The following is a 15,169-nucleotide window of genomic DNA, read 5'->3' on the forward strand; positions in this document are numbered from 1 at the left end:
TTCAGCCCCAGCTAACCAAAACCACAGAATCTTCACAATCAAAACAGCAATGACCTTGATTAAAGAAAGGACTGAAGGAGCTGAAGGGCTTTGCAACCCCATAGGAAGAACAACAATATCAACTAGCCTGCACCCCCAGAGCTCCCAGGGACTAAACCACCACACAGGGATGAACCCATGGCTCCAGCCGCATATGTAGCAGAGGATGGCCTTGTTGGGCATCAGTGGGAGGAGAGACCCTTGGTCCTGTGAAGGCTCGATGCCCCAGTGCCCCAGTGTAGGGGAATGTCAGGGTGGGGAGCGGAGAGGAAGTGGGTGGGTGGGTAGGGGTGCACTCTCATAGAAGCAGGGGGAAGGTGGAGGGGATAGCAAATTACCAGAGGGGAACCAGGAAAGGGGATAACATTTGAAATGTAAATTTAAAAATATCCAATTTAAGAAAAAAAGGAGTTTTTAATCTTCCCTCTAAAATTTCGCAAGCCAGGCCTCCATCTTCTACACTGTTGTCAACATTACCTTCCAAGCTCCTACAGAATCTCACAGAGCTCTTCACACCCAATGGCTCTTCTGGCCCAAAGTTCCAAAGTCCTTCCACAGTCCTCCCCCAAAGCATGGTCAGGTTGTCACAGGAATACCTCACTATCCTGGTACCAATGTATGTCTTAGTCATGGTTTCCATTCCTGAACAAAACATCATGACAAGAAGCAAGTTGGTGAGGAAACGGTTTATTCAGCTTACACTTCCACATTGCTGTTCATCACCAAAGGAAGAGAGGACAGGAACTCAAGCAGGCCAGGAAGCAGGAGCTGATACAGAGGCCATGGAGGGATATTACTTACTGGCTTGCTCCCCTGGCTTGCTCAGCTTGCTGTCTTATAGAACCCAAGACCACCAGTCCAGGGACCGCACCACCCACACTGGGCTGGGCCCTCCCCCCTTGATCACTAATTGAGAAAATGCCTTACAGCTGATCTCATGGAGGCATTTCCTCAAGGGAGGCTCCTTTCTCTATAACTCCAGCTTGTGTCGAGTTGACACACAAAACCAGCCAGTATTCAGTACACCAGTAAATATTGGATAATTAATAATAAGAAGTTAATTAATAATTTAAAGACTATTAGAAGTCGAGTGTAGTGGCACATCTTTAATCCCAGCACTTGGAGACGAGCAAGTGGATCTCTGAATTCAAGTTGACATAGAGAGTTGCAGAACCTCCATGGTTACTTAGAGAAGCCCCTGTCTTTAAAAAAAAAAATTACATTTTTATGGTGAGATGTGATGACTTCCTTTTTTAGTGGAATTTTAAAAATATATTTATTTACTGTGGGGTGGAGTCATGCACATGTCATTCTGTCATTTGGGAATCAGAGGACACCTCATGGCAATCATTTTCCTTCCTCTACCACGTGATTTTGGGGATCCAGTTCAGGTCTTCAGGCAGCAGATGGCTCTAACCACTGAACCATCCCACTGGCCCTCAAAAGCTACTAGGAATTGATTATATACTTATAATAATGACAGACTTGTTCCCGAAATAGATCAAAATAATTTTTAAGCAAAATGGATAAATTTCAATAACGAGTGTATTTTACTTAATTTCGAAAATGTGAAGAACTTAAGTAGCTAAGACTCTAGCCTACGTTGTGCCAACTGGTTCTGCGACTTTGGGCAAGGTCACTTAACACCACTCCTCCTTTTGTTTTGCAAAATACTATTGAGAATTGAACTTGGGCCTCAAGCAAGCTAGACAAGTGACCTACTCCATACCCTATTTTACTTTGGTTTTTGAGATCTCATTAAGTTGTCCCGTTTGGCCTTGAACTCATGATCTTCCTGCCTCAGCTTCCTAAATACCTAGAATTAGGGATCTGCACCTCCAGGCCCAGATGTTTAATCTTTTCTATGATTAATGCTTCAAGGCTCTTCTATAGCAGCCCAGTAGTTGGTAGAGGGCCTAGATTCAGTCACCAGTTCTGCATAAGGGGTGGGGTGCTGGCTCACACTCTTACTCTCATCCTGGGGAAGCAGAGGCAGGAGGATAAGGAGTTCAAGCCAGCCTGGACTATGTAACAAGTTTAAAGCTAATCTAAGTGTCATGAGCCCCAGTCAAAAGTAGGAAGTAGCTCTTGCCCTTACTTTTCTCTGCTCTGCTCTCATCCCTTTGTCCCTGTCCCTTCTCTCCCTATCCCCTCACCTCCTTACCTCCACGTGCTCATGACTGGCCTTTGTTTCTCCCCTCTTCTATTCTTCTCTCATTAAACCTTTCCATGTGGGGGAGTGAGGGGGAGAGGAGGTAGGAAGAAGCAGGTAGATATGGTAGCACACCCCTATATCACAGAACTCTGGAAATAGTCAGATAGATCTCTGTGAGTTTGAGGGCATCATGGTCTACATAATAAACTCTAGGTCATACATAGTGAGAGAACTTGTCTCAAAAGGGGGGGGGGTGGATTAATTCTTCATTGGAGTTCACTTTTGTTCAGGTGTGCTCCATTATACCCAGTTTTAAAATATTTATCTTGGTAATTATCATTTATAAACTGTAGCCATCTACATTTATGTCTTGGTAATTATTTCTTAACTTTTTCTCTTGGTTTTTGGAGACAGAATCTTATTTTGTATTTCAGACTAGCTCTGGTTGAGGTTTACAGTTATAAACCACCTTGCCCGACCTGTTGTGTTTTAACCATTTAGTAGTTTGCTTTTTTTATCTCCTATAAAACTGTAATACCTGCTGGCTTGGTCACTGTTCTATTGCTGCGAAGAGACCTCCATGACCGTGGCAACTCTTATAAATAGTTGTGAGCTTGCCTAACAGTTTCAGAGGTTTAGTCCCTAATCCTCACGGTCCCACACATGGCTCTGACAGTGGCTGACAGAGACTGAGCCTGTCCTGAGCTTCTGAAACCCACCTCCAGAGACATTTTTCCTTCAACAAGGCCACCCCTCCTAACCTTTCTAATCCTCTCAAACAGTTCACTCCCTGGTGACTAAACATTCAAATGTATGAGCTGAGGGGACATTCTGACTGACACCAGCACGGCTGGACAGGACGTTGGTTCATTAATGTGGACATCCCCTTTGCTTTCTTGATAGCAAGCCATGTGAGCCAGCCTCACAGTACTAATGAATACCAGAGTGTGGACAGTGTGTGCTGGCCAGGCCACATGCCTCCTGTGTCCACACCAGTTACTGAACTCTCTCGAATTTGTTCCCTTGTTGGAATGCCACAACCGGATTTCTCCTTTCTGCGGACAACACAGGTAGAGTATACTGCATTTGATGTCTACACAAATATAAATTTTAACTGAGCATAATTAACTGGAAATCTTTAGTTAGAGGAAAAGTACAATGGTGTGGAGGTTGTTTTTGGGGGGGGGGTGGGTTTGTTTTTTTTTTTGCGTTTGTGTGGGTGTACCTACAGTTGTGGTTTTGTTTGTGCTTTGGGAAGTTGTTGCTGTTTTTCAACAGCACTAGGATTTGAATCAAGGCCTCACATGTAGAGGCCCATACATAACAACAGAATAGATGAGCTCAGTGACAGAACCACCTGATCAGAAGTGAACAAAACCATTAAATGGGCATTTCTTTCTTCCTATTTTTTTTATTTATTTATTCTTACTATTTTTTTTTGTTATTGGATATTTTTATTTACATTCCTAATGCAAAAAGGTAATATAGCCAGACATCACGATACATATCTATCATCCAACGCTGGAGGCTGACAGCAGTCTGGCTACATAATCAAGAGCTTGTCTCCAGGCGCTGGAGAGATAGCTCGGTGGTTGAGAGTGCTCTCTGTCTGTTCTTCTCCCCACATGATGCACAGACATATAAGCAGACAAAACACACGCACCAAAGTAAAGAATTGTCTAAAAGAGCCTATCTCCAAACACTGTTTTTTGAATAGAATTATAATGTGCTACAGCAATTCCTGTATTTCTCAATATATATCCAAAAGAGAACTGAGTCTTACAGGACAGTGGTGTGCACTTCTTTAATCTAGCACTGAAGGCAGAGGCAGGCAGATCTCTGACTTCAAGGCCATCCTGGTCTATAGAGTTCCAGCACCACCAGGGCTACACAGAGAAACCCTGTCTGGGAAAAAAAATAAAACTACATCTGAAGAAAGTTTTACATTCATAATGGTCTGGTTTGTAGAAGATGAAGCATAGATGTCTACATCACAAACATTTTTTTGAAAGAAGTCTACATTAAGGTATAGTTAATAAGCAAAGTTTGATATAGCTCAAACTGTGGGTCTTACTCAACTTTAAAAAAGGACATTGTAATGCACTGCCATGTGAGTGACCAATAGACATCATACTTAGTGAAGCAAACCACATGTCTGACATACCTAAATAGTGGTTTCCCTGGCTTGAATGGGGGAGGGAATTGTTAACTGATGAGTGTAGAATTAGGGTTTCCTTTTTTCTTGATTGATTGGTTGGTTTTGGGGGTTTGATTGGTTTTTGGTTTGGTTTGCTTTGGTTTGGGGGGGGGGGTGTGAAACAGGTTTTCCTTGTGTAGTTTTGACTGTCCTAGAATTCACCCTGTAGACCAGGCTGGCCTCAAACTCAGAGATCCGCCTGCCTCTGCTGGGATTAAAGGCATGCACCACCACTGCCCAGCTTAGAATTAGGTTTATAAAATAAAAAGATTTCTGGATATAGATGATAGTAACACATATACACATTATTAATATGTGTAATACCACTGAATTGTATTCTTGAAAAATTGTTAAGATGGTAAATTTAATGTTACATGGTTTTTAGGGGGTGGGGGGCAGTTTGGGATCAGAGGCAAACTCTGAGTTTGAGGCCAGCCTGTTCTACATAGAAAGTTACAGCACTATGGGACTACATAGAGAGACCTTGATCTTGTTGTTGTTTGGTTTGGCTTTTTGTTTTTTAAGGAAAGAAAGATAAGGCACAATTCTAAAATTTTTCCTGGAAATTTAAAACTTAGATGAGAGGGGTTGGGGATTTAGTTCAGTGGTAGAGCGCTTGCCTAGCAAGCGCAAGGCCCTGGGTTCGGTCCCCAGCTCCGGAAAAAAAAAAAAAAACTTAGATGAGATTATCCTGATGTTAGTCCCAGGCTTAAGAGCGGAACTTCAGCTCCTAGACAGATAATCTTATGGAAATCTATATTTTCTTTTTTAGACAATGACAGTTTGTCAGGTGAAGTTGTCTAATGGCTTGCTGGTGCATGGGCCTCAGTGCCACTCTGAGAGTGAGGCCAAGGAAAGAGCCGCACTGTTTGCTTTACAACAGCTGGTAAGAGTCATTCATGAGCTCTAAGTCTAAAAGTTTAAAATTGGTGCGTGTGTGTGTGTGTGTGTGTGTGTGTGTGTGTGTGTGCGTGCGCGCGCGTGTCTCTGTGTGTGTGTGTGTCTCTGTGTGTGTGTGTGTGTGTGTGTGTGTGTGTGTGTGTGGTGTGTGTGTGTGTGTATGCGAGGGTGTGCATACAGAGACCAGAAGAAGGAAGCCAGATCCCCTGGATTTGGAGTTCTAGGAATTGTGAGCTGCCCTACCTGCATGCCGAGAATCAAACTTCTATCCTCTCAGAGTAGCAAGTGCTCTTAACCACTGAGCTCTCCCTCCAGTCTGCCTATTAGACTTTTAATTAGTCTCTACAGAAAGAAAAGTCTTGTTGTTTTGTCTCACTACTTTTAAATACTCCATAGGGCTCCTTGGGTGTGAATTTTCCTTTGCCTCCACCAATATTTACAAATTATCCTCCTGCGGTACCACCTGGAGCTGTCCCGCCTGTCTTTCCCCAACCTACTGGTAAGGTGTTTGCTTTTCTAAGTATTTATCCCTCAGTTCTTATTTCTCTAAATTCTTTTAAGAACCACATTTTGGGGGTTGGGGATTTAGCTCAGTGTTAGAGCACTTGCCTAGCAAGCGCAAGGCCCTGGGTTCGGTCCCCAGCTCTGAAAAAAAGAAAAAAGAAAAAAAAAAAAAAAAAAAAACCAAGAACCACATTTTGTTGGTGTTTTGGGAGGAGCTAAATTACATTTACTGTGTGTATGCATACATCGACATGTACCGTTTTTGTGGTTTGGGATTTGATTTTTTTTTTTTTTAAGGCAGTGTCCTTATGTAACCCAGATTAGTTTTGAATTTCTAGTTTCTACCTCACTCAATCTTCTGAGTGCTAAGATTAAAGTATACCCACTCTACCGAGTTAAAGAACTATCTTTAAAAATCAAAAAACTTTACAACTTGTAGTTACCTTTTCTTCTCACCCAAACTCTGTTAAATAATAAGAAATTTTAAAACGAAACCTCTTGAGCATAAATAGATAAAAGAAGCATCAGCAAACTAGAAGTTTGAAAGCAGCCAATACTGGTGGTGTTCGCCTTTAATCCCAGCACTCACAAGGCAGAGGCAGGCAGTTCTCTGAGTTTGAGGCCAGCCTGATCAACAGAGTGAGTTCCAGGACAGCTAGGGCTACACATAAACCTTGTCTCAAAGAAAAACAGAGAGAGAAGGAAGGATGGAGCTGAATGGCACTGGCAGTGAATGAAACAGTTGGAGGACATAGTGAGAAATACTGAACCAGAGTAAATCAAAACTCAGGACAAACACAGAATCATGTAGCTCCATGTCCAGGTCTGATGACTCCAGCTTGACTGCCTGCAGCGTTCTCTCTCAAACTGGTTCTACTCCATGTGTGCAGTGTTCCTTGGCAAATGTCTCACGACTGTGATTTCTTTTTTTTTTTTTTTTTTTTTTTCTTTTTTCTTTTTTTCGGAGCTGGGGACCGAACCCAGGGCCTTGCGCTTGCTAGGCAAGTGCTCCACCGCTGAGCTAAATCCCCAATCCCACGACTGTGATTTCTAACATCATGGAGTCTCCACCAGAACTCAGACTTCATTACCACAGCTATACATGATGGCCTCTCACAGGCTCCTTACAGGGTCAGGGACCCCCCACCCCCGCCATGCATTGTCTGGCCTCTGGGGCTCGCCTACTCTTGCATCTTCCATGCCCAAGGAGCAGACCCATACTCCTTCCAGCACTTTAGTGCAGCTGTCCTGAGCTACAGCAATTGCTTTCTAGAAACAAGCTGCCCTTCGGGACTGTTCTACAAGGTGGAGGTTTAGCTAGGTAGGATGTTCTCCTATGGCACTTTTCCCATTGTTCCAGGGCAGAGCAGGTCTCTCCTTGATGGTGCTAATCTCCTTAACCATTACAGCCTCTTTTAGCATACGCCATCTCCGGACTGCATGTTTCCATTTCTTTCTGTCCCACTTGCTCTTTGTTATTGTAGAGCTGGGTGCACCTTATCAATAAGAGTCATAACATAGACTCTGTGGTCTTAAAGTTCTTCGGCCAGAGAAATTGGTCTTTTCACTTAGCCTCATGTCAATTCTCAAGACATGGGCAGAAAACAATGAGACTGTTTACAAAACTCACACACTGTCTGTACTCCCTCTCAAACATGAGGCAGGCCTCTATCTTCTGCATCGCTCTCTTCACTGCTATCTTCTACAACGGCCCATTAAGCTCTGGTAATGACACTCAGCCACTTTTCTAATCTAAACTTGAACAGTCCTCCACATTCTCCAAAGTACAGCACAGCCAGGTTCTTCACAGCAACATCCCACTCCTGGTACCAATTTCTGTACCAGTTACTTTTCTGTTGCTGAGATAACATACCACAGGAGGGATCCATAATGGAAGCAGAGGCATGGTAACAGATGACTGAAGCAGAAAGCCAACATGAGAGGTCAGGAATGCAAACGCAGAGCAGAGAGAGAAAACAGGAAGTGGGGTGAGACTATAAACTCAAAGCCAGTTCCCAGGGGCATCTTCCTCAACAAGACTGTCTGCTAAAGATGTCATAAGTTTCACAAACAGCACCACCATCAGGGCACTGTATTCAAATACCTGCGCCTAGGATGATATTTCTCATTTAAACTATCACAGTTGTTGATTTAAAATGGTCAAAGGATGGTAAAAACTAGAAAATAAGAAATAACAAAAAATTAATATTGTGCACAGATCAACAACCCTTATTATTGGCAACTCCAGAGAAATAATGAGTTAAAGGAAAGAAGGGAGAAGGAAACTTAAGATTTCTTAGAATTAAAGGATATGTGTCTCTAGACTTAAAAGGAACAAAATTATAAGAAAGAAAAATGTATTGCTTTGAAATTCAAAATACCAGGACCAGAGACATGGCTCAGGAAGTAAAGGCATTTGCTGCAAAGCCTGACAGCCTGAGTTAAATCCTATGCCCCACATTGTGGACGAAAAGAACTGAGCCCCACAAATTGTCTTCTGATCTCCATATAAAGATTTCTGAGATCTCAAGAGTCTGGCTTACTGGATTTTAGTCACACTGACAAGGGGTCTGCATTCAAGTAGCTCAGAGAGACAAAGAGTTTAAGGAATCAGCAGTTCAGTGTGCTTCCAAGAGCTCCCCCAAAAATGTCCTTGAATTACAATACTAGAATAGAGAAAGAAATTACCTGTACAATTAAAGTGATTACATTACAAATTTTGAACTTTGGGGCTTATTATATACTATGCTCACTCTGGAAACTACTTAGCATTCAATAAGGTGAGAGCCTTGTGATCTGTCTTTGCTCCCAGACCTTTCTTAAGGCGTCACTTCAAGTACATGTATGTGGCTATGAAACAAACAAATAGGATTTTGAGAATAAGGTAGGCCAGAGTTCTTCTTAATCCACAGCACTTGAGACTAGCGAGCCAGGGTCTTCTGAAGGAACCGAAGTGATTCCATAGCCAAGTCCAGCTCCCTCCAACTCCCATAATCACAACCATTCCTAAAGGCCATGTCAGCATGGGTGTCACTGTCCTCTGCAGGTCAACATCAGGATGACCACATTTCTGTAGAGTTCATGGTTCTAAGAAAGAAGCCCAGGGCTGGTGGATAGAGCACGCAAGAGCTGTTACGGTTGCTACCTGAGGTAGAGAACCTACAAGGGGCTGGCAGAAAGGAGCCTTAACTCTCTGGATATTGGTATTTTACAGCTAATATGATGCCTTCATCGTCTCATCTCTTTGGCTCAGTGCCATGGAGACCACCAGTGCCAGTTCCTGGGAATGCCTACCACTATCCTTCATATCCTGCGACCATGCCCTTGGCTGGAGGAATGCCAGGTGGAGTGCACAATCAGTTCATACCTCTGCAGGTGAGGGCTGGAAAGAAAAGTATAGTTTCTTAGCAGTGTTGCTTTTTTTTTCTTTTCTTTTCTTTTTCTTTTTTTTTTTTTTTTATTCAGAACAAAACTGCTGATAAAAACTTTAGTTAGTATTTACCAATACTGACTAGAAATATTGTGTGTATGAACTAGGCTGGTCTCTCTGGTCTGAATTTATATTCTAATAAGTAATAGTGTAGCAAGTACAAATATTTTTAAAGATTTATTTTGGTTTAATTATGTCCAGGGAGGGAGGCTATGTTCACCAAGTTGAGGTGCTCCGGAAAGCCAGAGGTGCTGGATCTCCTGAAGCAGAGTTACAGGCCAGCAGACGTGGGTACTGGGACCCAATTTTGGACCCCCCGAGCTATCTCTTTAGCCCCTATAAGAAATACCGTGTTGCTATTAGTAAGTGGACATCAAAATCAGCAGTGATTAGCAAGTATCCATGGCCTAGTTTATGGTATTTTCTGACACAAGCTCTGTATGTGTGTCTAGATTGCTAGATTTATTAGTTAATAATGCTTTTATTCCTCAAAGGTTACAAAAAAAAGAGTTGCAAACAAAAAGAATTTTGAGAATAAGGAGGCCCAGAGTTCTCAAGCCACACCACTTCAGACTAACAAGCCAGGGTCTTCTGAAGCCACCAGAATGACTCCACAAGAAGGTTCACCAGCGTCTTCAGCGTCCTCTCAGGCTACCCAGCCTGTGTCTTCTCACGTTGAAACTGCATCCCAAGGCCATGTTGTGTCCCACCAGAGGTCAGCTCCAAGCTCCTCAAGAAGGAAATCAAGAAAATTGGCTGTCAACTTTAGTGTTTCTAAACCTTCTGAATAAATTTGGTACCTGGGAATTTATTTCTTTTATCTCCATCTACCTTTTGATAAATTGATATCTATGTATCAAAAATGTACTATTTTAGGATGTTAGATTTGATATTTTTTATTTTTAAGTTATTAGGCACTTTTCATGCTATTTAAGACTATATATCAAATTGTGCACTTTAAATATGTGCAATTTGTTGTACATCAGTGATACCTCAATAAAGCTGTAAAAAAGAGAAAATTAAATCTTGTATTAAAATAAATATCAAAGTGGTAATAACCTATGAACATCGTGCTTGAGAGGCTGAGACAGAAGGATTGCCATGTATTCAGGGTTAGCCAGGGCCTACATACTGAGTTCCTGGCCGGCCTGAGACCTTGCTTCAAAACCCAAAACCTACAGTGACTATGAGTGGGCTAAGCGCTAAGATGTACCACTCCAACCATTGGCTTCCACATGGGGTCCTTGGACGATAAACTAGTCATTGACCTGATAACAAGCTTTTTTACACTATTATTGAGGGATAACTAAATGCAGCATGAATTAGGCCTCGTAATTTCCTAATGTGGGTTTTATTTGTTTGTAATGATGGAGCTACATGACTGGAGAGTACTCTGTTCAGGGCAGTCTGAGGCCACAGTCAGGCCCTCAGATGCTGCAGAGCCAGCACGCGCCGCCATGGAGCTGGCTGTGGAGCTCTGCTGCTTTGTTCTAACTCTTGTACCAAAGCAACTTCAGAAGACTCCAGAGCATTTGTCTGACTGCTTCAAACTAGGAATAGCAATCTAGAGTTGAAAAATAACGAATTTTTTAGACTATTCAAGAACCAGCATTCAGAATTTGTAACCTTTGAGGAATAAAAGCATTATAAAATAAATAAAATTAAGTTTCAAAATCTACAGGGTACAGTGATTATAAATCAGTCTTTAAATAGAGTACAGTACAGGACATTAATCACTGTTCTTTTTCAGGCTTCTTGGGTTATATTTGTTTTGTTGATTTTCTCCTTAGAGACTGGGTCTTGCTGTGTAGTCCTGGCTGGCCTGGTGCTCATGGCAACCCTCCACATTCTGAGATCCCAGCCGTGCATCCCCACACCCCTCGTGTGGCTTTTCTCTGCTTACTTCACATATGTGAAAACCAATTGTGCATCTATGTGTAGAGCTTCCTGGGACTGGTAAAAATGTAAACTTTTTAAAAATTCCAAGATGTCTTTTTTGTGTGGACATTATCTACTGCCTGTCCCATTCTGGCTGTGCATTTTAGCACCTGTGAACTGCTCGGAGATGCCACATTTTGTCTCTGCATGTCATCATGGACGTGTGTTTTTCACACTGTTGAAATGATTTAGAATTTTTTAAATTTTCTCAAGGACATCAGGGCGTGCATTTGTATATAACATATATTTATCTTTTAGTTTTGTGATATGCTTATATTTTTAAAAGAGTAAAATGATCATACTTTTTAAAAAGTAGGAGCCAGTCTTTATATGGAGCTGCCTATTGTGTGTGATTTACTTTAGGTCATTGAAAACTCTGCCATGAGTCTAAGATAGTCTTACTGTGTTTTAAAACGCTGTGTTGAATTCCTTTCTCTGCTGGTTTCAGTGCTTCTCTAGATGATGCAGGACACGTGTACTAGTAGTGCCTTTAGGGTAAGAGGTAAGTGGTCATCGTCTCTATTTTCGAGGGTCATGGGAATTTCTGTAACTTGGTTTTCTGTCAGTAGAAGTTCACAGGCAGTGGGGCACTGTGGGTAGGCACAGGTCCTTCTCAGTGCTTGTCTTTGTTGCTTCACAAACTCTGTTTTCAGGGGAGGCATCCACGGCAGACACGGGAAGTTCAGTTATGACAGTGCTATGGTAACTCCTTCTGAGGACTCTGAAGGGTGAGATATTTGTCACCTCACTTGCATTCACTGTATATTCACTCACTCCTGAGGGACGAGTCCACCGTGGTGTACAGCCATGTCCCCTGTAGAACACAGAGGAAGAGTCTCTCTGAAAAGTCCATGAGAAATTGTAGTAAACACAATGCCATTGAACCTATGAGGATATTTCCCTAAAATTTGAGCACATCAATCTAGTAAGTCTACATGGAAAGTCAGTAAAAATATTTGACCTTCCTTTTAAAAATAAAACACAAATTCTAAGGGTCGAGCTTGCAAAGAAAAGAGAAGATTCCATACTTGCAGATAGGGGCGGTGGCCAACTTCTGTTCCCTTCCCCTCAGTGTCCTATCCCAAACACAGGCCTGATGTCTGTGAAGGGTGCAGCCTCTGGAAGATGTGAAAGGCCAAGGCTGCCTCAGCAGCAGGATGGCTGTGAGGACGCCGTATCTCTTGACACGTGTTTGGAGGGGTGGAGCACATCTCTGAAACATACTTGGGCTGTGGTAACCATTGAGATGAGTCAGTCTGAAACTACCCTCAAGCTTTTAAAATATGTTCTGTTGGCTGTTGAATCTAAGAACCTTTGGAAATAATGGTGGACTGTAGTCATGGAGGGAACAGTTCCCCAGATTGTCTGTTCCATGTAACTAGAAAAGTTATTTGATTAAGCCTTCATCTCCTCACTGGAAATTATTGTAAATATCTCTGTTCAACAAGTCTTTCTTTGTTAAGCAAATTAAGTTCATTTGAAGATGGGTCCTTTCAGCCATGGTTCCCTTTCACAATTTTGTACATTACCTGGTCAGTGCAAATTGACCTAAGCACTTCATAGACTAAAGGCTTAAATATCAAAACCTCGGTTGTATCAAAACATTATTTCCTCTGAACCACAGTTTAAATTTAAGGTTTTCCTTCTCTGGGCATGGTAGTGCGGGTCTCCCAGTTCCAGCACTCTGGAAGCTGTATATAGCAGGAGGACTGTGAATTCAAGGCAAACCTGGGCTATAGAGACCCTGTTTGAAAAAGGATTCTTTTTACTTTTTAAAGCAGTCAGTAATGAAGTCTGAGGGTATTTTCCTCCTCCCGTGTGAGCAGAATTAAGATGTTGCTGCCTCTCTTCTTGTATTTCGTTGCCGTACCTATGATCTCATGCTCACTTTGTGTCTAGACAGTTCTACATCCCTGGTTCTCAGGGGAGGAGGCGAAGAGGAGGAAATAGGTGAGATTTGCAGACTTCGATGTACTTTCTCAAGGAAAGAAACTACAATGTCATTTTACTTGCCCTCTGTTTACATATCTGTTCTTTTTGAATCAGTAAATATTTTTCCTAGTAGTTTCCACCTTTCATGGCAGAACTCCACAGAAGGCAGCTCTTGCACAGTTCTTCTCAAATAAGTGTTCTTTGTAACATCTTCCTTCCAGATTTCTCTTTTACTATAGAAGAGAATCTGTTAGAAATTACTATGAAAGGCACTCTGTATCGATTTTTAAAAATCTGTCACAAAAAAAAATAATTATTTTTTAGAAATAGTGACAGGGCTCAAACTGCAGCTCTGTGTGTGTTTTATGTTGGGGTGTTCTTGTTTTCAACAAAGTGGTCTTTTTTGCAGGCACTCCCTTTGCTAGAAGAAAATAAAGCTTAAGTTTTTAGTGTTTTTCAGACTGACTTAATTCATATCTCTATCAGGCGTCCTCACTCTCTGCCAGGGCACAGTAAGAGACAGCTGGAGTGAGTCGGGCAGGCACTGGCTCTAGAGCAACAGGGAGAAGCAGAAGCAGATCCTGGTTTTAACCATCACACACCGTCATAGTTCACACAGCACATGTCCTCCCTTTTGAGAGAGGATAGGAGAAAAGTAGTTGAAGCATCAAGAATGTGGAGAATCTGTGTGTCTTTGGGTGAAAACTCCCTGCTCTGCAGCGATTGGTCTCAGGTGCACCTGGTGAGGGAGCCAGCTTTCCAGATTCCATCTCGGCATAGCGCAACCTGTAGAGGAGAACTCCGCCACCAGTTGGCCCATTACTGCTGATTTCTGCAGAAGGTAATGGTCTGCATAGCTGCTTAGGGATTAGAAACTGAGTTCCTGTTCTGTTGCTCTCAAGGTGATGGGGGTGAGAATTTGCTCCAAAGCCTGCTGGAAGTCCTTATAACTCTTGGTCCCTCGGCTCTCTCTTGCTACATAGCCCTTCAGTCCTGACTTTTGAACTTACAGAGTATGGTCCCAGGCCTAGTGTGCTTTAAGCTCTATTAATCCTGCCTTTCCTTTACAGTTATAGCTGTGTATGTATATGTGTATCTGTGTGTGTACTGGATTTTTGTTTTGCTTTTCAAAGCAGGTTTTTCTGTGTAGCCATGGTTGTCCTGAAACTCACTCTGTAGACCAGGCTGGCCTCAAACTCACAGAGATCCTCCTGCCTCTGCCTCCCAAGTGTTGGGATTAAAGGCTCATGCCACCACTGCCCAGCTGGACTTTGTTTTTTGGCTTTTATTTCTTGGCCTAAAGTATCTTACATTTTCTTTTGCTGCACAAATTACTTTTAGTGTTTTCACTTGACACTGAGTAATCGGTGGTGTGCTGTGTATCAAAGTTTTTAACTTTTGCTTCATTTAAATAGTGTGATTTCATACATACCTTCCTTGATTTCTTGTCATGTAACTATTTTGTAAGTAACTGGAATTTCTCATTAGATCTTAGAGCAGTATTTTATTAAATATTCCAAAGGGAAGACTTTCTTGCGCTCATTTTGTAATTTTTATTTTAAATATCTTTACATTGTCTGTCTATTGCATTTAAAGTTTTTAAACTTACATGGAATGGACTCCAAATGTATTTTTATGTTGTACATTTGTAAATTCATAGCACGAAATTGCCTCAAAATGTTATGAAAAGGGATTTTGACATTCAAAAGTTACTGACGGTCTGGACATCTGTATGTGTCAAATGCGTGCGCTGTGATTTTGATTAAAGATGAAATGACGGCACGGGGCTGCTTCTTTGCTGTTGTGTGCGTTAACACGAAGTACAAGTGTCAGCTTTCGCTCAACCCCTCTCTGCTTGAGGCCAGGATGGAGTTTTTCTTGAGTCAGAGCCTCATTTCCCATGCTGATTTCAGAACATGAGATTCCTGTCTCAGACCCGTGTACACTAGTGTTACAGGCCTGTGCCACCATGCACCACCTGGATGTCCTTTTGTTTTTCAGTCTGCTGCTCCATTACTGTGTTAAGTCACTGTCACTGGCAGGTCATGTGATGTCTTGCTTGGGACTCTGCACC

General features: G+C 42.2%; 1 protein-coding gene across 11 annotated transcripts in view; it reads left to right on the forward strand.

The window, feature by feature from the left end:
- The window catches only part of Xrn1 (5'-3' exoribonuclease 1), a 109,183-nt gene extending 94,306 nt beyond the window's left edge, over positions 1-14,877 (forward strand). For 10 of the 11 annotated variants that reach the window (XM_006243594.5, XM_006243596.5, XM_217233.11 and 7 more), the window contains 5 exons: positions 3,098-3,264; positions 5,164-5,277; positions 5,688-5,790; positions 9,010-9,170; positions 9,720-14,877. In XM_006243594.5, coding sequence (XP_006243656.1) covers positions 3,098-3,264; positions 5,164-5,277; positions 5,688-5,790; positions 9,010-9,170; positions 9,720-10,016 — 842 coding nt within the window. In that variant the 3' untranslated portion in view covers positions 10,017-14,877. The remainder of the gene's footprint in view (positions 1-3,097; positions 3,265-5,163; positions 5,278-5,687; positions 5,791-9,009; positions 9,171-9,719) is intronic. The other variant, NM_001305240.1, reaches the window with a different exon arrangement.
- The last annotated feature ends 292 nt before the right edge of the window (positions 14,878-15,169 follow it).

The sequence above is a fragment of the Rattus norvegicus genome, chromosome 8, assembly GCF_036323735.1.
Source record: "Rattus norvegicus strain BN/NHsdMcwi chromosome 8, GRCr8, whole genome shotgun sequence".
Classification (NCBI taxonomy): domain Eukaryota; kingdom Metazoa; phylum Chordata; class Mammalia; order Rodentia; family Muridae; genus Rattus; species Rattus norvegicus.